Source organism: Cheilinus undulatus, linkage group 3 (genome assembly GCF_018320785.1).
Source record: "Cheilinus undulatus linkage group 3, ASM1832078v1, whole genome shotgun sequence".
Classification (NCBI taxonomy): domain Eukaryota; kingdom Metazoa; phylum Chordata; class Actinopteri; order Labriformes; family Labridae; genus Cheilinus; species Cheilinus undulatus.
The window spans coordinates 35,763,847-35,787,219 of record NC_054867.1 but is presented as its reverse complement, the minus strand read 5'-3'; the positions used below and the strand labels follow the sequence as shown (position 1 = coordinate 35,787,219).

Here is a 23,373-nt window from a genome sequence, read left to right as displayed (position 1 = left end):
TACTGGTCAGATTATGTAGCTACTTGTTGTCATACCTATACTTCATGCCAGTCTTCATGCTTTGCTCACTGGATGAAGGCACGCTCTGAACCGACAGCTGTCCGAGACTGCGAGCCACCATAGCCACAGCCCTAAACTTGCTGCGTGTGCCTGTGTTGGGGCTGTTTGCATTCTGTCTATTAAGCCGATCCTCCGTGTTCCGGCTTACCCCCCCACGGTGGTCCGTGCACACTAAAGACACCTGCATTCTCGCCTCCGGACGTCTGTCCTAATGGACTTTAATCAAACTGTCCACTTGCTTGATCAGGTGGAGCAAACTCCCAGAAGCGGAACGGCGGCTGAAGATCTCCTGCGGGGCGTGAGATAGTTTAGGCTCAAAATTCAGCAGTACACTCTGTGCCTCTTTTACAAATCACTGACCAGTTTCCTTAAGCAAGTGATGCTCATAATGTCCAGAACAAATCAAGGAAGGTAGAGAGGTGGGAGGACTGATCAGGACGTATTCAAACAGCAATGAACAGCTGATCAGGTGAAGACAAAATCCTCTCAAATGAAGTCCGAATTCAAAAACATCCTTGCAGCATCATCGCGTCAGAAGATAAGAGAAACAAACATGCAATCACTACAGACCTCAGATTCTCAGAAGTAAATGCAAGTCCAGAATACAGCTTGATGGAAAAAAAATCTTCTTTGAAAAGCAGAGCACTTAAGAAATCCCTCCTTGGTCCATTTGGGTGTCCTCCTCTCACTTTATCATTTAATCAAGCTCATAAAAGGCAGACAGACAGATTTAGAGTCTTGCAATTTCAGTGCAAGAGCTTTGAGAGTAAAAAATCATAGATCCACACAGAGCTCTGGAGAATAAAATGTGAACACACAGTTCCAGGAGGTGTTCATCTCCTCTTCTGAGTCCGTCTTGACTTGACAGTTGCGCTGGCAGCTGAATCTTCTACTACTGCATGTTAGCAAAGGGGCAACCCCATACTCACTCCCCCCCTGCTCTGTCTGTTCCCTGGATTAAACTTACATCTGTATGCCTGTGTGCTCAGCGTAAAGCGGCACTGTGCACACAGGCAAGAGATGGGAGGAGAGAGAGAGATAGAGGGAGGGAATGTGGTGGGAGGGATATGAAGGGAGGCTATGAGGAGGAAGATTCAGAGAGCTACAGCAGCGTGAGAGAGCAAGGCATTGAAATCTGTTGTGTTTACAGCAGCACTCTTAAGAAAAGGGGAGTGCGATTTTTTTTTGTCTCCGTCTGTTGCCCTGCAGTGCGGTTTAATGTGGTCTACTCTTTTCGAAGTAAACGAGGGGAGGCTGAGTGCTCTTTGGTCAGGACTTGTCAAAAGGTTTCGGCCCCTAGAAATGGGGGCTCTCACGTGGGTCATGCTCAACTGCCCATGAAACATTCATTATGTAACTTTATCTGTGACAATATAGGTCTGAGGCTGAGTTGTTACAGACGCACTGAGATGACGGAATATAATCTAAAATTCCTTTATCTCTTGCCTCCAGAGTCCAAATTTCAAGGGGTTTAAAGAATATTTTTAATTTTCCATGTTTTTATCTGCCTAGTAACATCTTGTTTTTTATAAATTGTTAATGGAAAACCGATCTGATCAACAATTTTATAAAAGCAGAGTAAGAGTACAATGAGAAATGAACAGTTAAAATATGATAATGGTTGGGGGTTGAAAGTAAACACCACAGTAATTGGACTAAACGCAACAGTGGCCAAGGATTGACGGGACAGTGGATGAGACACATGCTCCCAGTAATATAATACTGAAGCTTATCTGGACGGAGTAGCTCATGTGCCATGGAGATAATTAAAAGAGATGCCATCAAGAGCAGACGTGTATATTAGAGAAGCAACCTCTATCAAAGGAATCCAGCAAACAGGCTGCTGCTAACTGACAGCCCTATTCTCGGAGCAGTGACCTTTTGGACTCCAAGACTTAAATAGAACCCCGGGGAGAAAGGTGGTTTAATTCAACGGAAATGTGATTTAAATTTCATGCTGTGCGCAGAGCGCAGAGAAAGTGAGCTCTAGACGACCTTTTGAATGCTCCATTTTTTAACCAGACAGTATGAGTGATCCAAGGGGATACCCAAGTAAGAATATATTTCATGTTTAAATGCATACGACGTGTAAAGAGCAACAGCAGAATCTAAGGTTGTCCAAACTATTGACACAACTTCAGTATCATGTGGTTTTAAAATCACGCCTTTTACCATCGACATAATTTTTATGTTTGATGATATTAAGAAACTTCAGATCTTCAGTCAGATTTTCTGCCAAAGAGAAAGCAGAAGGAAACATTTTGGTGCTGAAACTTTGACTGTGTATTTGTGCAACTGAGACAATGTGCAGGAGTGTACATGCAATTTTAGGAATCAAAACCAAGAAAATACCCAATATTAATCTCTCAAAACCTTTTCTTGCCCTGATGTCAAACAGGTATTAACCCCCTCAGGCCCTGCATAAACATAACAGGACATTACATTCTGGCTTTCTTGCAAATGAGTAAATTTGTCTGCTTTTAGGGTTTTATTTAGGTAACTGTCCAAAATGTCTGTTGAATTTGAAATAATTTGCTCGAAATGTCGAGAGAATATGCTTTGAATTTCTTCAAAATTGTAATAAAAATTTCATAGAATTAGTTTTGGTATTTGAGGGGATTTTAAGGAATTTTCAAATATTTTCATGGAACTTTTTGGAATATGTTTGTATATTTTAGAGAGTTTAATTGGAGGTTTTGGGGGAAAATTTGCCCTGATGTTTGGGGGAAATTGTTTAGAAATTTCAGGTATTTTTAGACAAATTTTGGAAATTTATTTGTACATATTTGGTTTAATGTTTAGGGTAATTTTTCATCATTATCTTAGAAATTTGAGCACTCTGATTTAAATCTTTTGGAGGAATTCGCTTTGAAAATTGGGGGAATTTGCTTTAAAAATTTAAGGATTTAACATAACATTTTTTGGAAGTTTTTAATAATAATATTAGGCATTTATGATACATTTTCATTTAAACTTTTTGGGAAATTTTGAAAAAAAAAAGTACTTTTAATATGATACTGAAAAATTTGTTAAAGAATTTTTTAGGAAAATTCAGTTCTTTTCCTAGAAATTGTAGGGGAATTGGATTTGGAGCAGATTCATTTCTATTTTCTTTTTAAGATTTGTTTTCTGGCTTTTTGTGCCTTCATTTAGAGAGGAGAGTGGTGGATAGAGAAACTGACGTGAGGGGAGGGAGAGACAAGCATGACAGCAGCCACAGGGCAGACTTGAACCCAGGCCGCCCATGTACAGTACATGGGGTGTGACCTATTCACCATGCCATCTGCACCCCACCCTGGAATAGGAATATTCCAAGAATTTCAGAACTTATAGAAATGGGAACTAATATGATTTTATTAATAATGATGCTATTATTGATTCTGCTCATCAATTTTATTCTTTATTGAGCTAACTCCTGTTTACAGACACAGCTGAGCTTTTAAACTTATCAGGTCCTACTCATACCAAACAAATGGGAGAAACTAAAATGCATTCCAAACAAAAGCTCAGGTCTCAGAAAGTTAAAACACACTATTTTGTACTACTACCATATTAAAGTTTAAAATATGGGTGTTGTGACGTCCCTAGCAGAATCCAGACATGCTTGTCTCTTTTGCATGATTACCTCCTGAACCTCAGGTCAGGGTGATGAGTAACAGATTTGGAGCTGATGCCCTCTCCTCCACAGGACCCTCTGTGCTCATTTTGATGGAGCAGTTGAGCATGAGAGCATGAGTCTGACCTGGCGTCCCTTCAGCACAAGGTGCGGTGCATGCACTCAGCTCCACTGTCATGGAAACCTGATGCCCCGATCAACTCCGCTCTGCTTCAGGGCCCCCAGGAATCGTGACATGCAGACGGTATTGAGAAGTGGGAGAGGCCAGGGACAGGAGCTCAGTCTGTCCAGATACAGTGTCAGCCTTGTGATTCCTGCTAAAGCCACATAACAAGCTGGGCAGAAATCCCTGAGCTTATGGTAGATATAGGTGCAGTACATGTCCACAAAATCCAACCCAGGCACAATAAACATGTAAACGTGGTACAACAAGGGGAAAAGAAGTACATTTGTATAAAAATCTACCTTAACTCTACACTAAACTGCAAAGCGTTTCTCTCCCCTGTCACTACTTTTCCCTATCACGACCGCTTCCCTGTCATTACAACAACATTTAAATCCTTTAATGTTGATTTATCTGCGTCTAAATGTCTACACATATATTGACTGGGCTGCATTGCTAGGTACAGTAATCAATAAAGCATGCATCATCTGACAGAGAAGTGATCCATCACCTAAATGAATCAATAGAGCAACCATTTTTCACATGCAAACCACACTGACCCAGTCTGTAGTTAAGCTTTCCATTCACAGTCCTGTAAAATGTCTAAAAAGAGGATTACATAACCGCACGTGCGTTGGAGAATAGTAATTAATGAAAAACATTTGGAAGTATAAACTGCTGTAAAAATATGCCAACAGAGTAAGCAACAAATAGGCTCAATCCAATGAAGCATGCCTGTCACACTTACTATGATTTAATAATTCAGAACAGGCACATCTGCCAACATTGTTCAGACTGACAGCATGCGTTTCATTTCCCTTTGAATAAATCTGGTAAACAAAACAGGATCAGAAGAGCAGATAAACAAGAGAGACGATCTGAAGATGACTGACAACCTGTCAGTGCATGATGACACGTACAGTTCTCAGGGAGAAATCCCAAAGATTGAAAAGTTAGCTGTGACCATACCTGATACTGAGACCCTTTATATGCACGTTCCCAATGGACAACACTGGTGGTGATACAGAATATAAATAGGGGCATTCATTGTCATCCTGATTCCTGTGATGCATTGGTATCGCTGGTGCCTTTTATTGATATTTCAATGGAGATAAAAAAAAAAAAAAAATGATGCTCTAAACAGAGATTCCCACCAATTTGACTCTGCTTCACTACTTTAGGACTTCTCACAGTAGTAATTATGACAAGTAGAAGCTATGAAGGTGACAGAGGTAAAAACAAGTTCAGTGGAAGAGCATTATGAGATCACATCTGACCATACCAATAATGAACTTTTTCAGCTAATATATCCTGATACTAATAATATTCTGCATCCCTACATTAATTGTACCATATACATTTATTGGGATGCTCTATATTTTTTGTTAATCAGTTATTGTAATGGATCATCATATACGTGTCTTGTACTACATCAGAAATAGAAATATTGTGACAAAAATGTTACCATGTGCCTTGATTTCTGTGTTGTCTTGTATTGCATCCTATCATTTTGCACTGCATTGTATCCTTTCACACTGCAACATCTCATGTCATATTGTTTTGTGTTGTAAGGTATCCCTGTGCATTGTGTTATATGTGTTCTTTCATTTTCTAAAAGCCTAACTAGGGACAAGAGATGGAAACTAGCAAAAGCTATAATCTCTATATGTAAAACATCATTTACTTTTAGCTTGTTTGTAACAGGCTGAAGTTGCACTATACAATTTGCATTGTCCCTATCAAATAAACTAAATAAATAAAAATAAACTATATTATCATAGCAAATATTAAGTATTGTATCAAACTGTATGGCATAACAATGTATTACTTTTGTTTTTTTAACACATCCTATTGTACTGTATGGCATCATGTTGTACACAACTGTATTGCATCATACTGATTATATCATACTGTATCATATCTACCATATGGTGAATTACCTTGTAACACTCACCTTTGATTGGACAGGTTGGATTAAAAATCAATACATGAAGCGGGTCAGACCGAGCACTAGCTGGCGAGCAGAATGCTCCTCCACACTTGTTTCATGCTTTTTTTTTTGGTTTTGAAAATGCCTTTTTTACAAAGTCTAGGGTCGTTTTAACACCTAATTGTCTGGGGGACTCTGTCCAATTTGGGGCTGAAACTTGGGGATTGCTTTTACACTGCGCTTGGTCAAACAAACCAAACCGTCTGGACAACATCAAGCCGTTATAACCACTGCTTGTTCAAGTAAAAAAAAAACAAAAAAACAAACAAAAAAAAAAAACAGCGATGAAGAAGAAAAGAAGAATAACAAGCAGACGACAGAAATTTAAACTCAACTGCCTTCCGCTGGCCTTTTCCACCACATAAACAATAAAGCAACACCAAATTTGTGCCGTCTTGTGATTTCTGCTTCTGCTTTAGTGATCATATAATACACGTGTTACACAAGATGGCGCCCAGTATGAACAGTAAGCAAGGCAGCGAGCCGTCCAGCATGTTGTTCTTTGCATGACATGAATAAATCACTATCAAAAAAGGCAGCGAGCCAAACTGAGATCAAAACTACAACACACTGCCATGATTGCACAGATGTAGAGCAAGGTATTGACATATATTTGAAGGTACTAAATTAACTGTATAATAACTGCTGGATGACATCTGGTGGGCTGGACCAGACGTTGGAAGCGGCCACGTGCATCGTGGAGGGGTGAGGTGAGAGGGCAGCTGGAGAGAGAGGGCATGGGCCTGGAGGTTGGTTATCAGGAGGCCACGGTTAACGTGGACAAGTGCCAAACCTGCATATGCTCCCATACCTGACCTGGCCTATAATAGCTGCACTTTCTGCCACTTCCTGAATTTGTTTCAAAAGTTGTTCCACTTTGCTTTATCCTCAGGTATCTAACAAGTATGAGCCCATCTAAACAGAGAGTCCTTCTTAGTCAAATTATCTTATTTGGCCAATTAGGCCTTCCTCATTTAGATGATTTCCCCATTTCCCCATCACTTTTAGGGTATCTTGAAGTACAGAGAGTGATGCTGCTGCTGGGAGCAAACACTCTTAAGGCATTTATTATAAAAATGCACACGTTAAACAGCAGATTTTTTCATGACAGTAGTTAAAGGGATATTGTGGCTATTTCTAAATACCCTGGGACACCCTATAACTGTATTTCCGTCAAGCTTACTCCAACCCCCCACTCAGTGCTGTGCAGTCATGTCATTGCTACAGGGGAGGTCTTTCATTTGACTGACACTCATGCATCTTTGTTTATTTCATAAGAAATGTTTTCAGCTGAATGACATGTCATTTTGCACTGCAGTGGACACAATGCCTCCTGGCCTGTTGGTGAACCCAGCGTCAAAGTCATACAGAACAAATGCTCACACTTTAATTAACTCATTTAGTCTTACATATCCACACTAATCAGGATTTCTTTTCTCAGCACTAATACTGGCCTGAACTTTGAGCTGCTTGGTGTTTCATTCATCAAAGTCTGTTGGAGCAAATTAGGAACGAACCCTCCATTCATTGTTAGTCACAAGATAAATCATTCATAAAGCAACGCTGAACTAAAAATAAGAAACTGATCTTTACATAATGCCTCTGAATGCTGCTGTTAAATTGCTAATTAGTGACATTGTGTTGGGGTGTGCATAGTAGGGTGACTCAGAATTGCTCAGCTCGTTGCATTACCGTTCTTTTATTATAAAAAGTAATTTTGGAATCATTACCGCAGGACAGAAGTGAACAATACCTTATTACCAAATCCTATCAGTTCCCATTGTTAGGGCTGGCTGGTTGTTAGATAGTAGTGCTGCATGGATGAAGCTAAGAGAGCAGAGAAGAAATCCATCTCCTCCCACTCCCATTTTTATAACAATGTCCTCCCCTGTGTTGTGGCTTTGGTCTCCTTGCTTTGATTAAGTACCTTATTTGTGGTTATCCAAAAATCTACCAAGCTACAAAAATCCCTCTCAGACACTCAATCAGTGTGAGTGAATGCAGCGTGCTGATAGGGTCCCTGCACTTCCTTCAGCATGCAGGGGAGGAAGAGGGGGGCTGGAGATGTACAGCAGAACATGTGTGTTCTTTTATAATCACGACTACAGCTGAGTGAAATTCACAAAAAAACAACAACAGCACTGTGGTTTAGAGATATATTAACAACCCCATATCATTTATTACAAACACTAGAAAGAAATCTGTAGAACACAAATGTAGGATACACACAATAAAAATGATTGGTTTTCTTCTGCTCATTCCCAGAGCCCAGATTGGTAATCAATGACACACCATACTATAATGATTCCTCAGTTGTCCTCCATCCTCGCACAGGGAATCTTACGCCAACAGCTGACCTCTCTCAAACCTCATCCCACATACCGCCGCAAAGGATCACAATGGCAGGGAGGTGGAAAGACAACAACTTTGATCAGCAGAGCGTTAGGAACTCCTCTGACCAGCGATGTACTGTGGAAGTACCGTCATGAGCCGTGATCCTTCACCACGACGGCAGCGTTGCCTCTAAAAATAGTCCCTGGCTCTCTGAATCAATTCTGCATAGTGAGCCTGGTCAAAATACAAAGATGCCCCTGGCTACTGAAAGGAAAAAAGGATTCCCACATTTGACAGACGTCACCGCGGAGGTTGTCTCGTGCTGTCTTTCACTAATTTGCTCTCGGGGGCTGTCGGGGTACCTCCACAGAGCTCAGATTGGCACATGAACCTACATCCACAGTTACTGCAGGGTGCTACGGCTGATCTGTCCAAGCTAGTTTAGCAAGAGCTGGCTTACTGCACCCGCACACAGAGATCCTCTGAGAGGGATGCCTTTGATATCTGCAATTCAGCTGGGGTATCACAACTGAAATGGAGAATCCTTCAAGTTGGGAAAACAGAATAACTTACATAAAAGCAGGGGTAAATCAACAGCTTTATCTTGCTCTAGCAGGGCTGTATTTTTAGTACATATCACACTGTTCGCTTAAGAAAGCTTATCCCACGGCATTAAGCCAGGACAATGTCATTTGTGGCGACACTGATTGTAAGTAGAGTGAATACTCAGATGTAGACAAACACCACTAGTTGTATCGTGTGAAACTGTTGGCCAGCTGTCCAGCAAGGGTTTAAGTTCCACTTACTGAGGGTTTAATTGAACAGTGTTAGAGGGGATTTGAGAAACCAAGTGAAAAGGATAGCAGCTCTAAGATGGGTTTGGCCAGAAAGAGGAGTGTGTGTATGTGCTTCTTTGTACGAGTGTGTGCGATAGAGAGTGGGTGAAAGGGTTTAAGAGAGTTAGTGGAAAGCGATGTGGAGTCAGACAGATTGACAGTGTTGATCGACAGATGTGGTAATGCAGCTTTTCTTGCAGCTTTATGCAATCAGAGACTGTCTGAACATTTCTAATGGCTGACTTTTTATTGTTGTGGTAGGGTTGTTCAAAAAATTAACTGCAAGAAACAAATACTGTGTTGTTTTTTTGTGTCAAATATGTCTAGTTCATTTTCCAAATTGTTGATTTTATAAATCAACAATGGTCAATTTAATTTCCCTTTTTTTTGACAAAAGTAATATCAATTAAATGAAAACAAGCAAAGGTAGAAGTAGTGACTGCATAAATATTCACCACCTTCAAGTCAGTATTTAGTAGATGCATCTTTGGCTGCAATCACAGCACTAAGTCTGTGTGGATAGGTAGAAATCAGGCTCACACATCTGGACACTATTTACTCCATTCATCTTTGTAAACTGCTCAAGCTCTGTCAGGTTGCATGGGGATCTGGCATGAACAACCATTTTCAAGTCCAGCCACAAATTTAGGTCTAGGCTTTCACTCACTTTGAAAAAAAATAATAAATTTTCTCTCCAGCCATAGTTCTCTTGCAGATTGAATAAGATTGTCCTCCAGAATTTTCCTGTATTTTACAGCATTCATTTTGCCCTCTACCTTTACAAGCCTTCAAGGGCTGGCTGCTGAGAAGCATCCCCACAGGATGATGCTACCACCACCGTCCGTCACAGTAGTATGTATCCATCCCAATTTTTCAATAACCTTTTCTCTGACTTGCTTTGAGTGGTTTTGTTTTTGTTTTCATGGTGTAATTGTAACCAGGAAAATTGATAAACCAGTGACTGGACCTTCCAGACACAGGTGTCTCTATGTTACAATCACTTTAGACGCATTCATTGCACTTAGGTGATCCTGATTTCCCTAATTGTGAAACTACTAGCAACAATTGGTTTGACTTCCGTTGGATTAAATCAGTCACTTTAAAGGAGCTGAATATCTATGCAATCAGTTAATTTACCATGCATATTTTTTAATTGATATTACTGTGTAGAACTTTCGACTTTGACATTGAAGAGGGGTTTTTTTATGGACCATGATTGATTTATAAAATCAATAAAAGGGTAAAACATCCAAGACGGGGAATACTTTTTAAATGTACTTTATCAAAGGACAGATAAATGCTAGATACTAACATCTGTTAATTCCAAATTATCTACCAATGGCTGATGTTTGCCAACAGTGGCAATATCAGATGATATGCATTCCACTTTTTGCTGCTGTGGTTTAGAAACAGGACTCTACATCCTTTGACTTTTACTAGAATCACATCAAACACTAATATTTTATTATTGTGATATCTCTAGTTCAAAATGCTCTCAAGTGTGTAAAAAATGTAAGGTTTTAAATTGCTGTCATACAAATACAAAGATGTTAGAAAGAATAAGGGATATCCGAGGTTGGATGATTCTGGGAATTCCTGGGACTACAGAGGAATGGAGATGGACATAGGTCACATCTGTGAGCAGCTGCATTTCTTAACCCTCCAATGAACATGACAGATTCCCCACAGACAGCAGGGCTCAGGAGGAGTTGTTGGTTCAGCAGTCCCTGCTGACACATCTTTCTGAGCAGGAGAGCTGAGACAATCAGAAACAGAGGGCAGGGAACCCCTGGTCTTATGTAATATTAAGACCCTTTGGCTTTAGTGCAAGAGATCTGAAGGATAATCCAAATCATATGCTCTTTAATTGTGCAGAAAGGTGACTGTTGGTTATATATTAAATTGACAAATAAAGCTGAGTAAAACCTAAAAACAGAGTGTATTTCCAGTACACTGCAATGCAGTCAATACACAGTGTGAGTGTAGGGATTTCAGTGTCCCTTCTTGTGGAACAAGGTGTGCCTCAACCAAGCAGGGCTGAGGTACACAGTCCCAGGGAGTGCGCTCACTAATCTGAAGAAAGAGAGTGCGAGCAGCGGGAAAATAATAATCCGTCCTTTTCAGCCTGTATTCCCCTGTATGTATTCCTCATACATACAGGGGAATGATCTCAAAGAGAAGTGTTGCTAGGCAGATGGCTTTTAGTGCACATTTGTCAGTGGAGTGAAATTCTTGCATCAGAAAAAAATGATTGGCATCCTATCCAGTCTGTTCCAAAGGGCTGTTGGACTACAGGTGGATGGAGGTACATTTTTAAGATTTATTAGAGAGTTAAAATAGTAAATTGGGAATATCAGTTATTTATCAATTATACTGTTATTTTTTCAGCATCAAAAATCATCTGTGGAGTACCTCAGGGGTCGATTCTGGGACCTCTTTGTTTCTGATTATCTTTACAACATAACATAGTCTCCTTTTGTTATGTTCTTGGGAGGTGTGGGGGTCCATGGCAATGTTTGACATTCAGTTCTAGTTTTAGCTACTATTTTTAAATTTATCTCTATTGTAGCCTGTACATTAAGCTATATAAAACCCCATAATTCACAGAAATTATTCATAAACTTGGACAGTGGTTTGCCTGTTATATGCTGTGTTTTGTGTTCCACATCTAGCACTACTAAATATTTGTGTCACCTCCAACTGGCACATTCACATCGAGCTTCAAGCCTTGGCCGCATCAGCTTCTTAAGTTTTCTGTTTTTCTGATCTAGCCTTTTAGCTCCACCTCATCTTCTTTTATTATTTTCTTTTCTGGTTTATTATCATCATGAGTTTCATGGGTTTTTAAGACACAAAGGAAACTACAGAGCCAATAAAACTCATGTTTTCAGTCTGACTGACACAGACAGACCTCCAGGAGCAATTTTAGCCCACTGGTAGGCTGACGGACACAAAACGTTAGAGTAGGGAGATGCAGAAAGAGTACAGGAGTTATATGGGGAAACGCCACTCAGACAGTAAGTGCTTGTGCCCACATCTCTCAGTTGCAGCTGTTATAATCTGTTCTCTATCACACCAGCCCCTGTGGCCCTAAAACCAGCCCAGCCCACTGGGAATTCTCCCAGTTCTCTAGATTAGCCACTCTGGGCCTGAAAGACAGAGGGCATCCTGTTTCATTACAAACACTAACTACAGTTTAAATGACTTTAGACATGTACCGACCCTGCAAAGTAAATTAGGAAGCTGTAGCTGCAACATTACCACCAAATGGCTAAATCACAATTGTCATGTTCAGTAATTAAGTGCATCAATGATATTTCTCAAGATTTTAGAGATTCATTTAACTCTATACAGATTGAACTGCAGTGATGGACGAGCACATGAATAGTTATTGAGACACACTTGACAATGCACTGCTCTAGAGCCCCATAACAAAGAACTATTACAGCAAAATACTGATCGCTTTTGAGCAAATGCCATCTGAATATAAGCTTTTGATGGTCCTGCCACACAAGGGGTTAAACTGGGGTTAAACCAAGCTTATGAAACAGATGGTTCCTAGTTATTTCTCAGCTACTGAATCTGTGTCCCTGAATGGCCTCAGTCAGTATATCATACACAGACATGGCAGCTCGATAAAGTGGTCAGACTGCTGATGGTAAATCCCTGACTGTGACATTATGAGAGGTCAGAACAGCTTCAACCGTTTGCTCTTTTGGTTCAATACGAGGTTCTAATCCAGCACATTAAGAAATATCAGGTTGTATACATCGCAGTGCAAACATATGCCACATGTTACTAGGAGAGAGACACAGCAAAAAGATAAATACAGGAGCAACACGAATTCAGGTCAGAGCTGTAGTTTAGAGAGGTGGATTTAGCCAGAGAGGATATTGTGAACTCCCGAGGTGAAAAACAATAAAACAGAGATCATAAAAGGATCAAAAAGATCAACAGAGCAAAAAAGCAGTCATCAAGTAATAGTTATAGGCCCTAAGAAATGTGGAGAAAAGCCAGTTGAGTTTCATATCAAATGCATAACATTAAACCTTCATCGAATTTGCAAGCATGGCCAGAAAACCACAGGAATGCACTAAAAGCTTGAGTAAACTCTCCGTTTCCACTGATAGCTCTAGACTTGTGAGTGACAAACACTTTTGCTAAGAGATCCCTTACCACATCTTTACAGTGTAGCACTTTGGGCATGTAAACATTCACATTCACATTTTCTATTGCTTAAGGACCCAATGAAATGTACAGATGGAGCACCATCAGTGACACAGAAAATAGATCAGAGGAGGATTTCCAACACATTTAACACCGATGCAGCATATTTGGATGTTCAATGAGAAGGAAAGCAATAGAAATCACCCTAGGAGAAGTTTAAAATAAACAAAACTTCACATTCAGTACAGTAATGAAACATGACATTTTTGGGAAATATGTGCTGAATGTTGTTGCTTATCAACTTTTATGAGATCCAGAGTGACAACAGCACAATCCTCAAAGTACAAGTATTGTGGGAAGGTCTTCTTACTGCCTGTCACTACTGGGAATTCACAGAGTACGGAGCAATAACCCTGCAGCCTCCACTAAGAAACACACACTAAGCCATGAAGAAAAAAACACAGTAAAGGCAGAAAGCGTGATTTTACATAAAAGCAACATGAGTGTGAAGATGAAGATCAATCAGTCAGTCTTAATTAAAAGAACAACATGTTCCCAAACAGTGTAAAACTGGCAGAAAAATAAGTAGGGGTGGGAGAAAATATCCACAGCAGTAAATGTAGATCTTCACATGTGATATACAGTTTGTATTGTTGGTATCAAATCTTGATATTTTACCTGAAAACCAGCAGTTCATGCAGCATTTCCTACAGAAGGGACGGCTTTTATATATGTGCCATATGTTTAATATTTTGAGTTTTTTGCTATTTTGACAATATTCTAAAACAGAACAAGGTATAAAGACACTTTCACACTCATTTTTGACATAAGATGTCGCACCACGATTGGTGCATTTATGTAAGGGACATACCAGTAGATGTCACTCTTGCACGTACACAAACAATAGATGTTTGACAACTCTACTTGGGTGGCTGTAAATATACCTGGGTGGTGCACACCTAAGCATTTCCGAATAAATGTATCAATCCTGGTCTTCACCTTTTTAGCAACAATCTGTATTCTTCAGTGAATAAGACATCATGACGTGTCTTACAATACCTCCATTATCATAGAAACCCTGTATGGTGAGATTATCAATATTGTGGGTCCGGTATTGTATCATAATGTAAACTATAGAGCAGGGGTCATCAACTCCATTTTCATAAGGGCCAGCTTTTTCTTGCCCAATGCTTTGGGGGCCGGACATTAAAATAAAATGAAACAGAACCAATATTTTTGACTATTCTTGTAAAAATAAGATCTCCTTCCAAATAAATGGAACTTTAAGCATTTAACAGTGAGATCAGTCCCTTTCACCTATTCTGCAGCCAGCCACAAGGGGGCAGTTGAGGTATTTTAGCTATGTATTTCTGGAACCATCTGGATTTCTATTACTGAGTTTAATGCCAATATGCTGTGTCGTGACTGGCCAAAAACACATGAAGGACACAGATAATCTGTGAAGATTTTCAGAAGGGGATATTGCACTCTGAAAGAGCCTTATGTGGAAAATTGATGCAAAAACTGCAACTTTAATCAAAAAAACAATGATAAGTATGTGTTAAACATGACAAAATACAGAAATAATAGTGTGCTCCTTGTCTGATAAGCTGCTTGTTTGACGGTTTTATATAAACTTTAAGAAAAAGTTCAACAAAAGCCTGCCAGTTAAGCCTGCAAGCTTACATTTTCTGAATTTAATAATTCTCTGGGGGCTGGTTGAAAAGCTGTGGGAGGCCTGATGTGGCCCACAGGCCTCCAGCTGATGATCACCGCTATAGAGTCATTACAATCCCAGAATTTTTAATTACCTCTGCCAAGGAGGTTATGTGATTGGCAGGGTTTGTTAGTTTGTTTGTTTGTTAGTTTGTTGGCAATATAACTCAAAAAGTTAGGGACAGATTTTGATGAAATTTTCAGGGAATGTCAGAAATGGCATAAGGAAGAACTGATTAGATTTTGGGAGTGATCTGGATCACCATCTGGATCCAGGAATTTTTTGAAGGATTCTTTACTATTGGGAGATAGGGCTAATGGCATAGGTCTGCGCTCTCCGAGTGCTTTTCTAGTTTACTGGTTAAAATCAAATTATATTGACAGCTGTGCAACAAAAATGGTCTTGACACCAAGAAACTGGTGAATTAATTTTTAAATTTTAAACCTGCATTTAAGAAAGGCTCACATAACTATTAACACATACCAAAATTTGACATACAGCAATAAAAAGCAAATTAGGAAGATTTTCCTAAATAATGTATGTCAAAGCAGCAGAAAGTAAAGGTGTGACTGAGCTTCAAGTACTGTGAAAGTCATGACTTTATAAAACATCAAAATTAAAACTATTGTCAAATAAAAGCTGATATAAAAGATATTAAACTCAGTAGGTGACCTCAATCTAATTAGTAATAGCTAGAGGGACAGTATTTATGCTACTACCCTCTTGTATTGTGACCCACCATGAAGCTATGGAAATGCTCAGTTCAAGAATCTACAAACATTTTGCTGACCTATAGATTGTAATCAGAACACATTCAGCTGAACTCCCATAAATATGAAACTAAAATCCAAATATAGCACCAACCAAAACAAAATAGAATTGTGTAATCCCTGGCATGCCCACACAATATTTCTGACTAGAACATTTTGACAAGCTGTCAGACTCGGCCAGCCAGAGATAGCTCAAGGAGGAACCAGAGAGGTCACTGCTGGAAACCAAATCAGTATAATTCCAAATACTGAAAACATCATCGCCCACTCGGGTGAAAACATTAAGAATCGATGTACATAGACTGCATGCAGGGAGCTGGAGGTAAATCAGTGGATGAACAGGTTAGGCTGCAGCCTGCTCAGCTGCATCCAGCTGCAGCTGTGGATATGAGTCTGTTGCTAAATTTAGCACTGGAGTAGGGGATCGCCTGAAGAAAAACGTCACAGTTGCCCGGGCTGGCACACATGCTGAAGTAGCTGCTGAGATTGAGAAAAATTATTCACACAAAGCATTAAGAGAGGCTCAGAGCAGATTTGTGTTCTTACCAAAGGGTTTAAAGCGAGTAGATCAACAGACATAAGTGACAGTGAAAGCGATAAGTGCAATGTGGATAATCCACAAAGAGGTAAATGTTAAGAAAACATGTTTGAATGATGCTTTGAAGCAGAGGCAATAAACTTATAATAAACAGCAAACATTAACTCTATGATGCCCCCTTATGACAGGGCTGCTATTTTACAGGGTGTTATCTGGTGCTGTGGTTTCAAAGGGAACTGCATTTTTAAATGTGTTCTTTGAGCTGTTAATCAAATCAAATGACTGAGATGTCAGTGTTGGTATAAATATGGATACTAATACATAATTTGATTCTTTTAAAATTGTTTAAAGGATTTTTCTTTAAAAATCAGAATGAAACCATGCATCTCCACATAATACAGAATGGACCAGACTGTACCCAACTACGCAGTGAGATGATAACTTTGTATTATATAGCTGGTGGAAATACTCTCAGAACTAAAACTTACTGAAGTCGCTCATGAAACTGATAAATATATCAAGACTCGGTGTTCTAGGATGCTGAACAGCGTAGGAGTGCAGAGAGTGATGCACTCACTGTGTTCACTGAATGCATTATGCTCCTGAATGCAGTGGGAGGAATGGGAATAGTGTCTTGTGCAATGAAGCTGCTAAATTGAAACAACAGCGCCATCTAGTGGAGATTAGTAGTTGCTAACAAAGGGCTACATGATATTATGACATTATATATGAGTGACATTAACACAGAGTACTTCACTATTGAGGAAATTTATTAAAAACAAAGTAGAGAAAAAGACACAGGAGGCTTGGCTGTAGTACCCTGCAAAGCTTCATCCACATTAACAATTTCAGAGAAAAGATATGCTTGCTTACTCCGTCCAACTGATTGACGCTACAAGTGTGCAACTTTTCTGGATCACCTCTGTCTGACTAGAGCAGAGGTGTCCAAACTTTTTTCACTGAGGGACACTTGCAGAAAAATATAAGGAAGACGGGGCCACTTTGATATACGTGATCCCCACTAGTGCTGCTATTTTCTGCCAAAATCCTTTTGCCTTGATCCATCAGGGCATTATGAGTTCTCAATATGTTTACTATTTACATTTTTGTGTTAAATAAGCCACAAAAACACACATCAGTGCATTCTTTTGGTTAAAAAAAAAAAAGTTTGTTAACAGAATTAAAACAGCAGAACTGCATAGTGTTGAAACTAAGAAGCACAACCACTGGCTCCGACCCTTGGAAAGTCATTGGGGCTGCTATCAGCTGCTATAATCAATCCCTGTGTTATGAATCAAGATATTGTTATTATTTTGGTTGCCATTGTGTCAACCATTCACAGAGTTGTCATAGTTTAGTCACATGCAAAAAAACAGCAAATTCCTCTTGTTTTAATTAATAAGCATGGTAACACTAGGAAGGACAGCTAAACGGACAATAGACTCAAGCTAAAGGTTCATCTTCTAATAAAAGTCGTATTTGATTCTGATTTAAGAATTTGTTGTGGACAAATCAAAAATTGCTGGATTTGGTCAAGGGCCATAGTTTGAAAATTCCTGTTATGGACAATTTAAAAATTTTTTTTTTTTAAGTTTTTCCTAGTTTCCTTAGGAGCGGCACAGCGGCACAAGGGCTGGTGCTGTTGAGTCACAGCAAGAGGGTCCCTGGTTCAATTCTTGGTCAGGGCCTTTCTGTGTGGAGTTTGCATGTTCACCCCATGCATGCGTGGGTTCTCTCCAGGTACTCCCGCTTCCTCCCACCACCAAAACATGCTCATCAGGTTAACTGATCACTCTAAATTGGCCATAAGTGTGAATGTGAGTGTGCCTGGTTGTCTGTCTCTATATGTTAGCCCTGTGATTGACTGGCATGTACCCCGCCTCCCGCCCAATGACAGCTGGGATATGTTCCAGCCCAACCTCCAACGGGGTAAGTGATATAGAAAATGGATGTATGGATAGTTTCCTTAGAAAATATTCAAGAAATGTATCCATAATGAAGATGGCTGCAAAACTAAAATCAAACATTTACATTTACATTACTGTGTCCCTGAGTCTGAGTTTCTCTGATTGAAAACAGGTCAAGAGTTTCCAGCAAGTTCTTTATCTATTCTAAAAGTTTGAAAGGAGACAGACATCAGTCCTGAATGTATCAGATGCCAATTAAATCCACAAGCAAAATGATTATGGCCATCTGTATAGCATCGATAAAAGTGGCAATAAACCTCTGATGAAGATTTTACAGTGCATCAGCCTCTTTATTAAACGTTTGTCTGCCCCCTGGTGGTAAACCCTCATTAATGCATCTTTACATAAACCTGTCAAACAGACCATTGGGTAGCAATTTAACAACCGTGCTTTTTTTTTTTTGTAAAGCTTTTCCAAACATACTTGAAACAAACTGCTTTATTCTAATGTTCCTAGATATTGCATGTCCTGCACATCAAAGCTATTCTCTATGAACAGGAAGGGGGTAAGGGTACATTAAGAAACACTGACAGTCAGGAATAGCTTTGCATGTATGAACACCTGAGTGGAGGTCATTACCACTGTCCATTAGTGCTCATTCATTCCAGAAATCCATACTACGCTGGTCTACCTCCATACAGCTCCATAAAGCTTCCTGTCTTGTCTGACTGAACTCTAGCTGGCTCCTTTACCTACTGCCTGGCTCCGTCAGGACACGGACACTAAAGGGAAAGTGTTCCAGAGTCCAAATACGCCTGCCGAGATAGGATTAAGTTTCAAGGGCGACATTAAAGAGAAGACTGATCATTCTGTTCTATTTGAAACAACGTCATGTTTAAAGCACAGATCATTGCAGATAAAAAGATCAATTTAACTATTTGACTTCTCCCAGCTACAACAATATGAGTCTGAAAAGTCTGAAAAGAACAAAGCATAATCATTGTTTGATAGTTTTTCAAGCAGACAGAAACTTCTAAAAAGAAGATGAGGACTAAACATATTTTTCAGTGGCAGTGCTAAGAATAGCAAAAAGCAGCTCTGAATGATGCTGGAGTGTTTTTCCTGACCACACACTTGAAATAATGATGAGTTTGAGTCAGAGGTTGCATGTACATGCTGACCCAATTACAGCACCAATTACTAAATTGCAGGTGATCCTGATACGAGAAAGGTCTTATCCTGTCAGGATGTCAGATGAGCTACGACTCCAGTAGTAAACCAATACTGACAGTTAATCACATCACAGCACACAGAGAGATTATTTTATAAGATCCATTTGATTGAACAAAAAGCTGCTGATCAAAAATAAACAGCTAGTGTCATACACTTTTTACATGCATGCTTACAACGCTGTATCCAAGCCTGTAATGGGCAAGTGACTGAGCTTTACACAACAGAGGTACTACTGGCAGAGTATGATGTCAGTGATGTGACACATAACACTGCCTCTAGTCAAGAGTAAAACTTGGTCAACCCAGACATAGTAGCAGGAGGCTGCCATGCCCGCGTTCCAGTCACTGGTCTGAGTCAAAAACAACAGCAGTCATGCCTGTGTGGGGAAAGCTATCCATGTCCAAGACAATAACATCAGCTAAACAGCCTTATTAGCCAACACAACAGCTGCTAAACCCAGTGCATGGTTCAAACCTTTGAAGAGCAGCAGTGCATGAAAAAACATGTTCCTGTCATCTGGCTGATGGCACAGACCAAAAGAAAAAACTTTATTCTGCACAGGGGTGTCATCTATAGCTAATATTTGATACCCTATATACTGATTCTTTATATAATATGCTGGATATCAAAAGTTGTCTCTACATTGGCAAGTATAAGAACAGTTTTATCCCCAAAGCCATAGCAGCACTCAATCAGTCACTCAAATGGCCAAAAAATGCCTTTACAGTTGCACATCTTCCTTTTCAAATTAATAAACCCAGGACCTTCAGCATCAATGTATTAATCTCATTTAAAGTAGGTCCATAGTAAGTGTATACATTTATTTTAATTCATTTAATGCTATTTAATTCATTTATTTCAGCACAATTTGGTTCGACCACTGCAACATCTCCTTTCAGCAGCACTTCTGTACCATTGTTCACAATTCCTTAAAGGTGCAGTCTGTAAAATTGGGAATATGAGCAACATCTAAAAGTCAGATTCTAGATTGCGATGTTCATGTCTCTAGTGGTAAATGCAGCAACCAGCGGAATGTAAAAATGTGTATCTGGTTTTTGGTCCCTTCTCTGGTATTGTAGAAACACGCAAAATGCAAAATTCCAAGATTTTATTAACTCAGAGTTTGTTATTTTCTTTCAAAATAAGAGCAGGCCTATATCAAAACAGGAAGTCAGTTACCCTTTATTTAAGACAGTACAAAAGTCAAAACTGAAATAACAGTTTTAAATGCAAAACAGTGGAATTTAATTAGGGTTGAAACCTGAAATTTTAGGATTAGTTGCAATTAAAAGTTTTAATCATTTTACAGCCTCAAAATTCACATATACATACTTGACCCTACTGCTTCTACTTCTGCTTATGTTTTTTTTTTTTTTTTAATTTAAAAGTGTGTCTTTAAGGCTGGTAGCTACTCTCTAATATTGCATTGACGCTGAGTTGCACACTGTATTTAAGCTTAAGAGCTATAAGTGCTGAGGGGGTTTAACTCAACTTTATAGTTATCAAAAATATAAAGCTGACATAAAACAAACTTGAATATCAGACTATTTCACCATGATTTAGTAATATTTAGCTAATGAGATTATGATTATGAAATTAAGTAAATGTTTAGATAACTCTGTCACTGATATTGTTGAGTGTAACTCATGAAATTTGTTCAGAAAACATAGCTTATCAAGCAGAGATCATTTTTAAAGATATATAATAGTATGAACAGATAATACAGTTACATGAATGTTATTTACACCACGTCTATGTTAAGGACTTATTTCCATTGTTTTACATCAGGAAACTGGTAAGCATGACAGAATAGTTCAAGAATAAGGAAGGCTTACAGATGGATCAAAAGGGAAAGGGAGAGAAAATCTGAGTGAAATTTTAGGGGGCCAGGTAACTCCTTATGGAGCAGTCTGTCCTTCCAATGTAGTTGGGCCAATATGCCATCGACCTAGATGATTAAAATAAAACCTGAGCTCCAGTATCTTCACATGAGTGCAGTCTGACCAGAGGATAAACTGTGCTGTTATTAGCCATTACAACCGACTGTTCGGATATCAACAAAAATAATAATAATTTTAAAAAGAAAAACATGTTCCTGTCAGCAAATCTGTCTCAGATGAGAACAGCTATCTAGATTAAATAAACAGCAAACAATAAATCAATTTCTGGGGCTATAGTCAACAGAAACACCAAAACGATTGCAGACAGCAGATCAAAAACCTTTTATAATCTGAACTTCCTCAACCAGCTGCGCTCACCTGCTGGCGCTCAGCCCCACTGCCCTTGTCTCTGTAGTATCCTGATCTCTGGTCAGACTCTGCCTCTCTTACCTGTACTTCATGCCTGTCTGATAGGACACACACTCCTCTAGAGCCAGGCAGTTCATCTTCAGGAAGTCCTCCATGTTCTTAATCTGAGCAGCCACTCTCTGTTCCCGGAGTCTCTGCAGCTCGGCCTGGTCGGGGGGCCGAGCCGGCGGCTGATTCAGCCCTTGGTCCGAGTGGTAGCGGTTGATCCCGCTCCGTATGCTCTCGCTGTAAGTCATAGACAACATCTTGCCGCTGCCACTGCTGCTGCTCTTCCGAACGCCGCTGCCTGGCGCTGCCGGTTTGGGAATCTGCAGGTTTTCAGGGGGACAATGACTTGACTTGCGCCCACCGGGAGGCCCCGAGGGGCCACCTGCGTACCCTCCTGCAAACATGCACCCCTTTCCCACTTCTCTCTCCTTCTCCTCCTCCTCCTACTTGGGATGCTGAGGCGACCCGTGCAGTGAACAAGAAAGTAGGGACATGGACAGAGCGAGGAGCCAGCAGGACACAGCCACCTCCTTAAATAGCACCTGCTCCCGTAAAAAAACAGCCCTCCTGCTCTGGGCAGCACACAGCCATGCATCCTGTAATCAGAGTCGTACAACATCGGCCCGCACCACCCTCCCCCGACAGGTACACAATGACAGGGTTACACTGATAGGGAGCTTTTCAGGTGACTTGCTGTTGATTAAAGAGCAGGACTAAAGAGGGCACATGCTGTCTGTAAAAAGGGGGCATTCAAACATGCACCAGACCAAAATGGGCAGGATGGACACATTCCTACATTTTTTTATTTAAGAATGATGCTCTAATTAGAGTATGAGGGGCAGCTAATTAGAAGACATTCCTGGATTAGTCCATAATTAATAATGAAATTAAATTAAATGAAAAAGGCACAAAAGCTCATCTTGTCTGAAAGAGCTGGACAAATTCAACAACTGCAGGACATGCCCCTGCAATAAAAATCTGAAATGCATGGCTAATTCCTCCTTCATCTTCAGGGTTTCATGATTATTAAAAAATATGATTTGCTCTCAACATTTAGTTTTCTATCATTTGTTATGTGCATTCCTTTTTTGATTTTGCTCAAATTTTTAACAGATTCATAAGGAGTGTTGTCCTGATTTTCATCCACAGGGGGCAGCATTGTGTCAGTTTCAACATTACTGCAGAGCACTGATCCAAATACACTTTTGTGATAAAAGTAAAGCAATGCACAGCAGTTTTAAAAACTTTGACAGTATGGTTAACAATATACAGTCATGTGACCTGCAGAGATTTGTTGCTTTAGTATAAAGTTACATGCTAAATGTAACTTTAAATGTTACATAATTTAGAAAGAAAAAAAATCTCAGGATATTTTCAATAAAAGTGCTACTTTCTTTACAAAAGAAATAAAAAAAACTTTTAATAAACATGCTGAATTAAATCCCTGTGTAATGTCCTTCTAAAAATATATTGTACTGTATGCATCGCTTTAAACCCATTTTGTATTTGTGTTAATAATAAGATGATTCAATTACCAAAAAACCATTAAGCTGATATCAGCAAAGCAAAGATTAAATCTCCCATGGAGCTTCTGACAAATCTTAAATGTATTATGACATAAACATTTTAAAAAAGGTTATTCAAATAATCTTAAAATAATAACAAAAAAGAAACATAAAAATAGATTGAGTAAAAATAAAGACTTTATCCAAAATATGATTTTAAACTCTACCCTCCTTTATAGT

The 23,373-nt window shown here is 39.4% G+C and overlaps 1 protein-coding gene across 5 annotated transcripts in view; it reads right to left on the bottom strand.

Moving 5' to 3' along the window:
- The window catches only part of kcnab2a (potassium voltage-gated channel subfamily A regulatory beta subunit 2a), a 151,441-nt gene that overhangs the window by 55,768 nt on the left and 72,300 nt on the right, over positions 1-23,373 (bottom strand). The window contains exon 1 of one of the 5 annotated variants that reach the window (XM_041782642.1): positions 36-998. The exons of the other annotated variants lie outside the window; for them this stretch is intronic. Coding sequence (XP_041638576.1) covers positions 36-247 — 212 coding nt within the window. The 5' untranslated portion in view covers positions 248-998. Of the gene's footprint in view, positions 1-35; positions 999-23,373 lie in introns of those variants that run through there. 5 annotated transcript variants of the gene reach the window in all.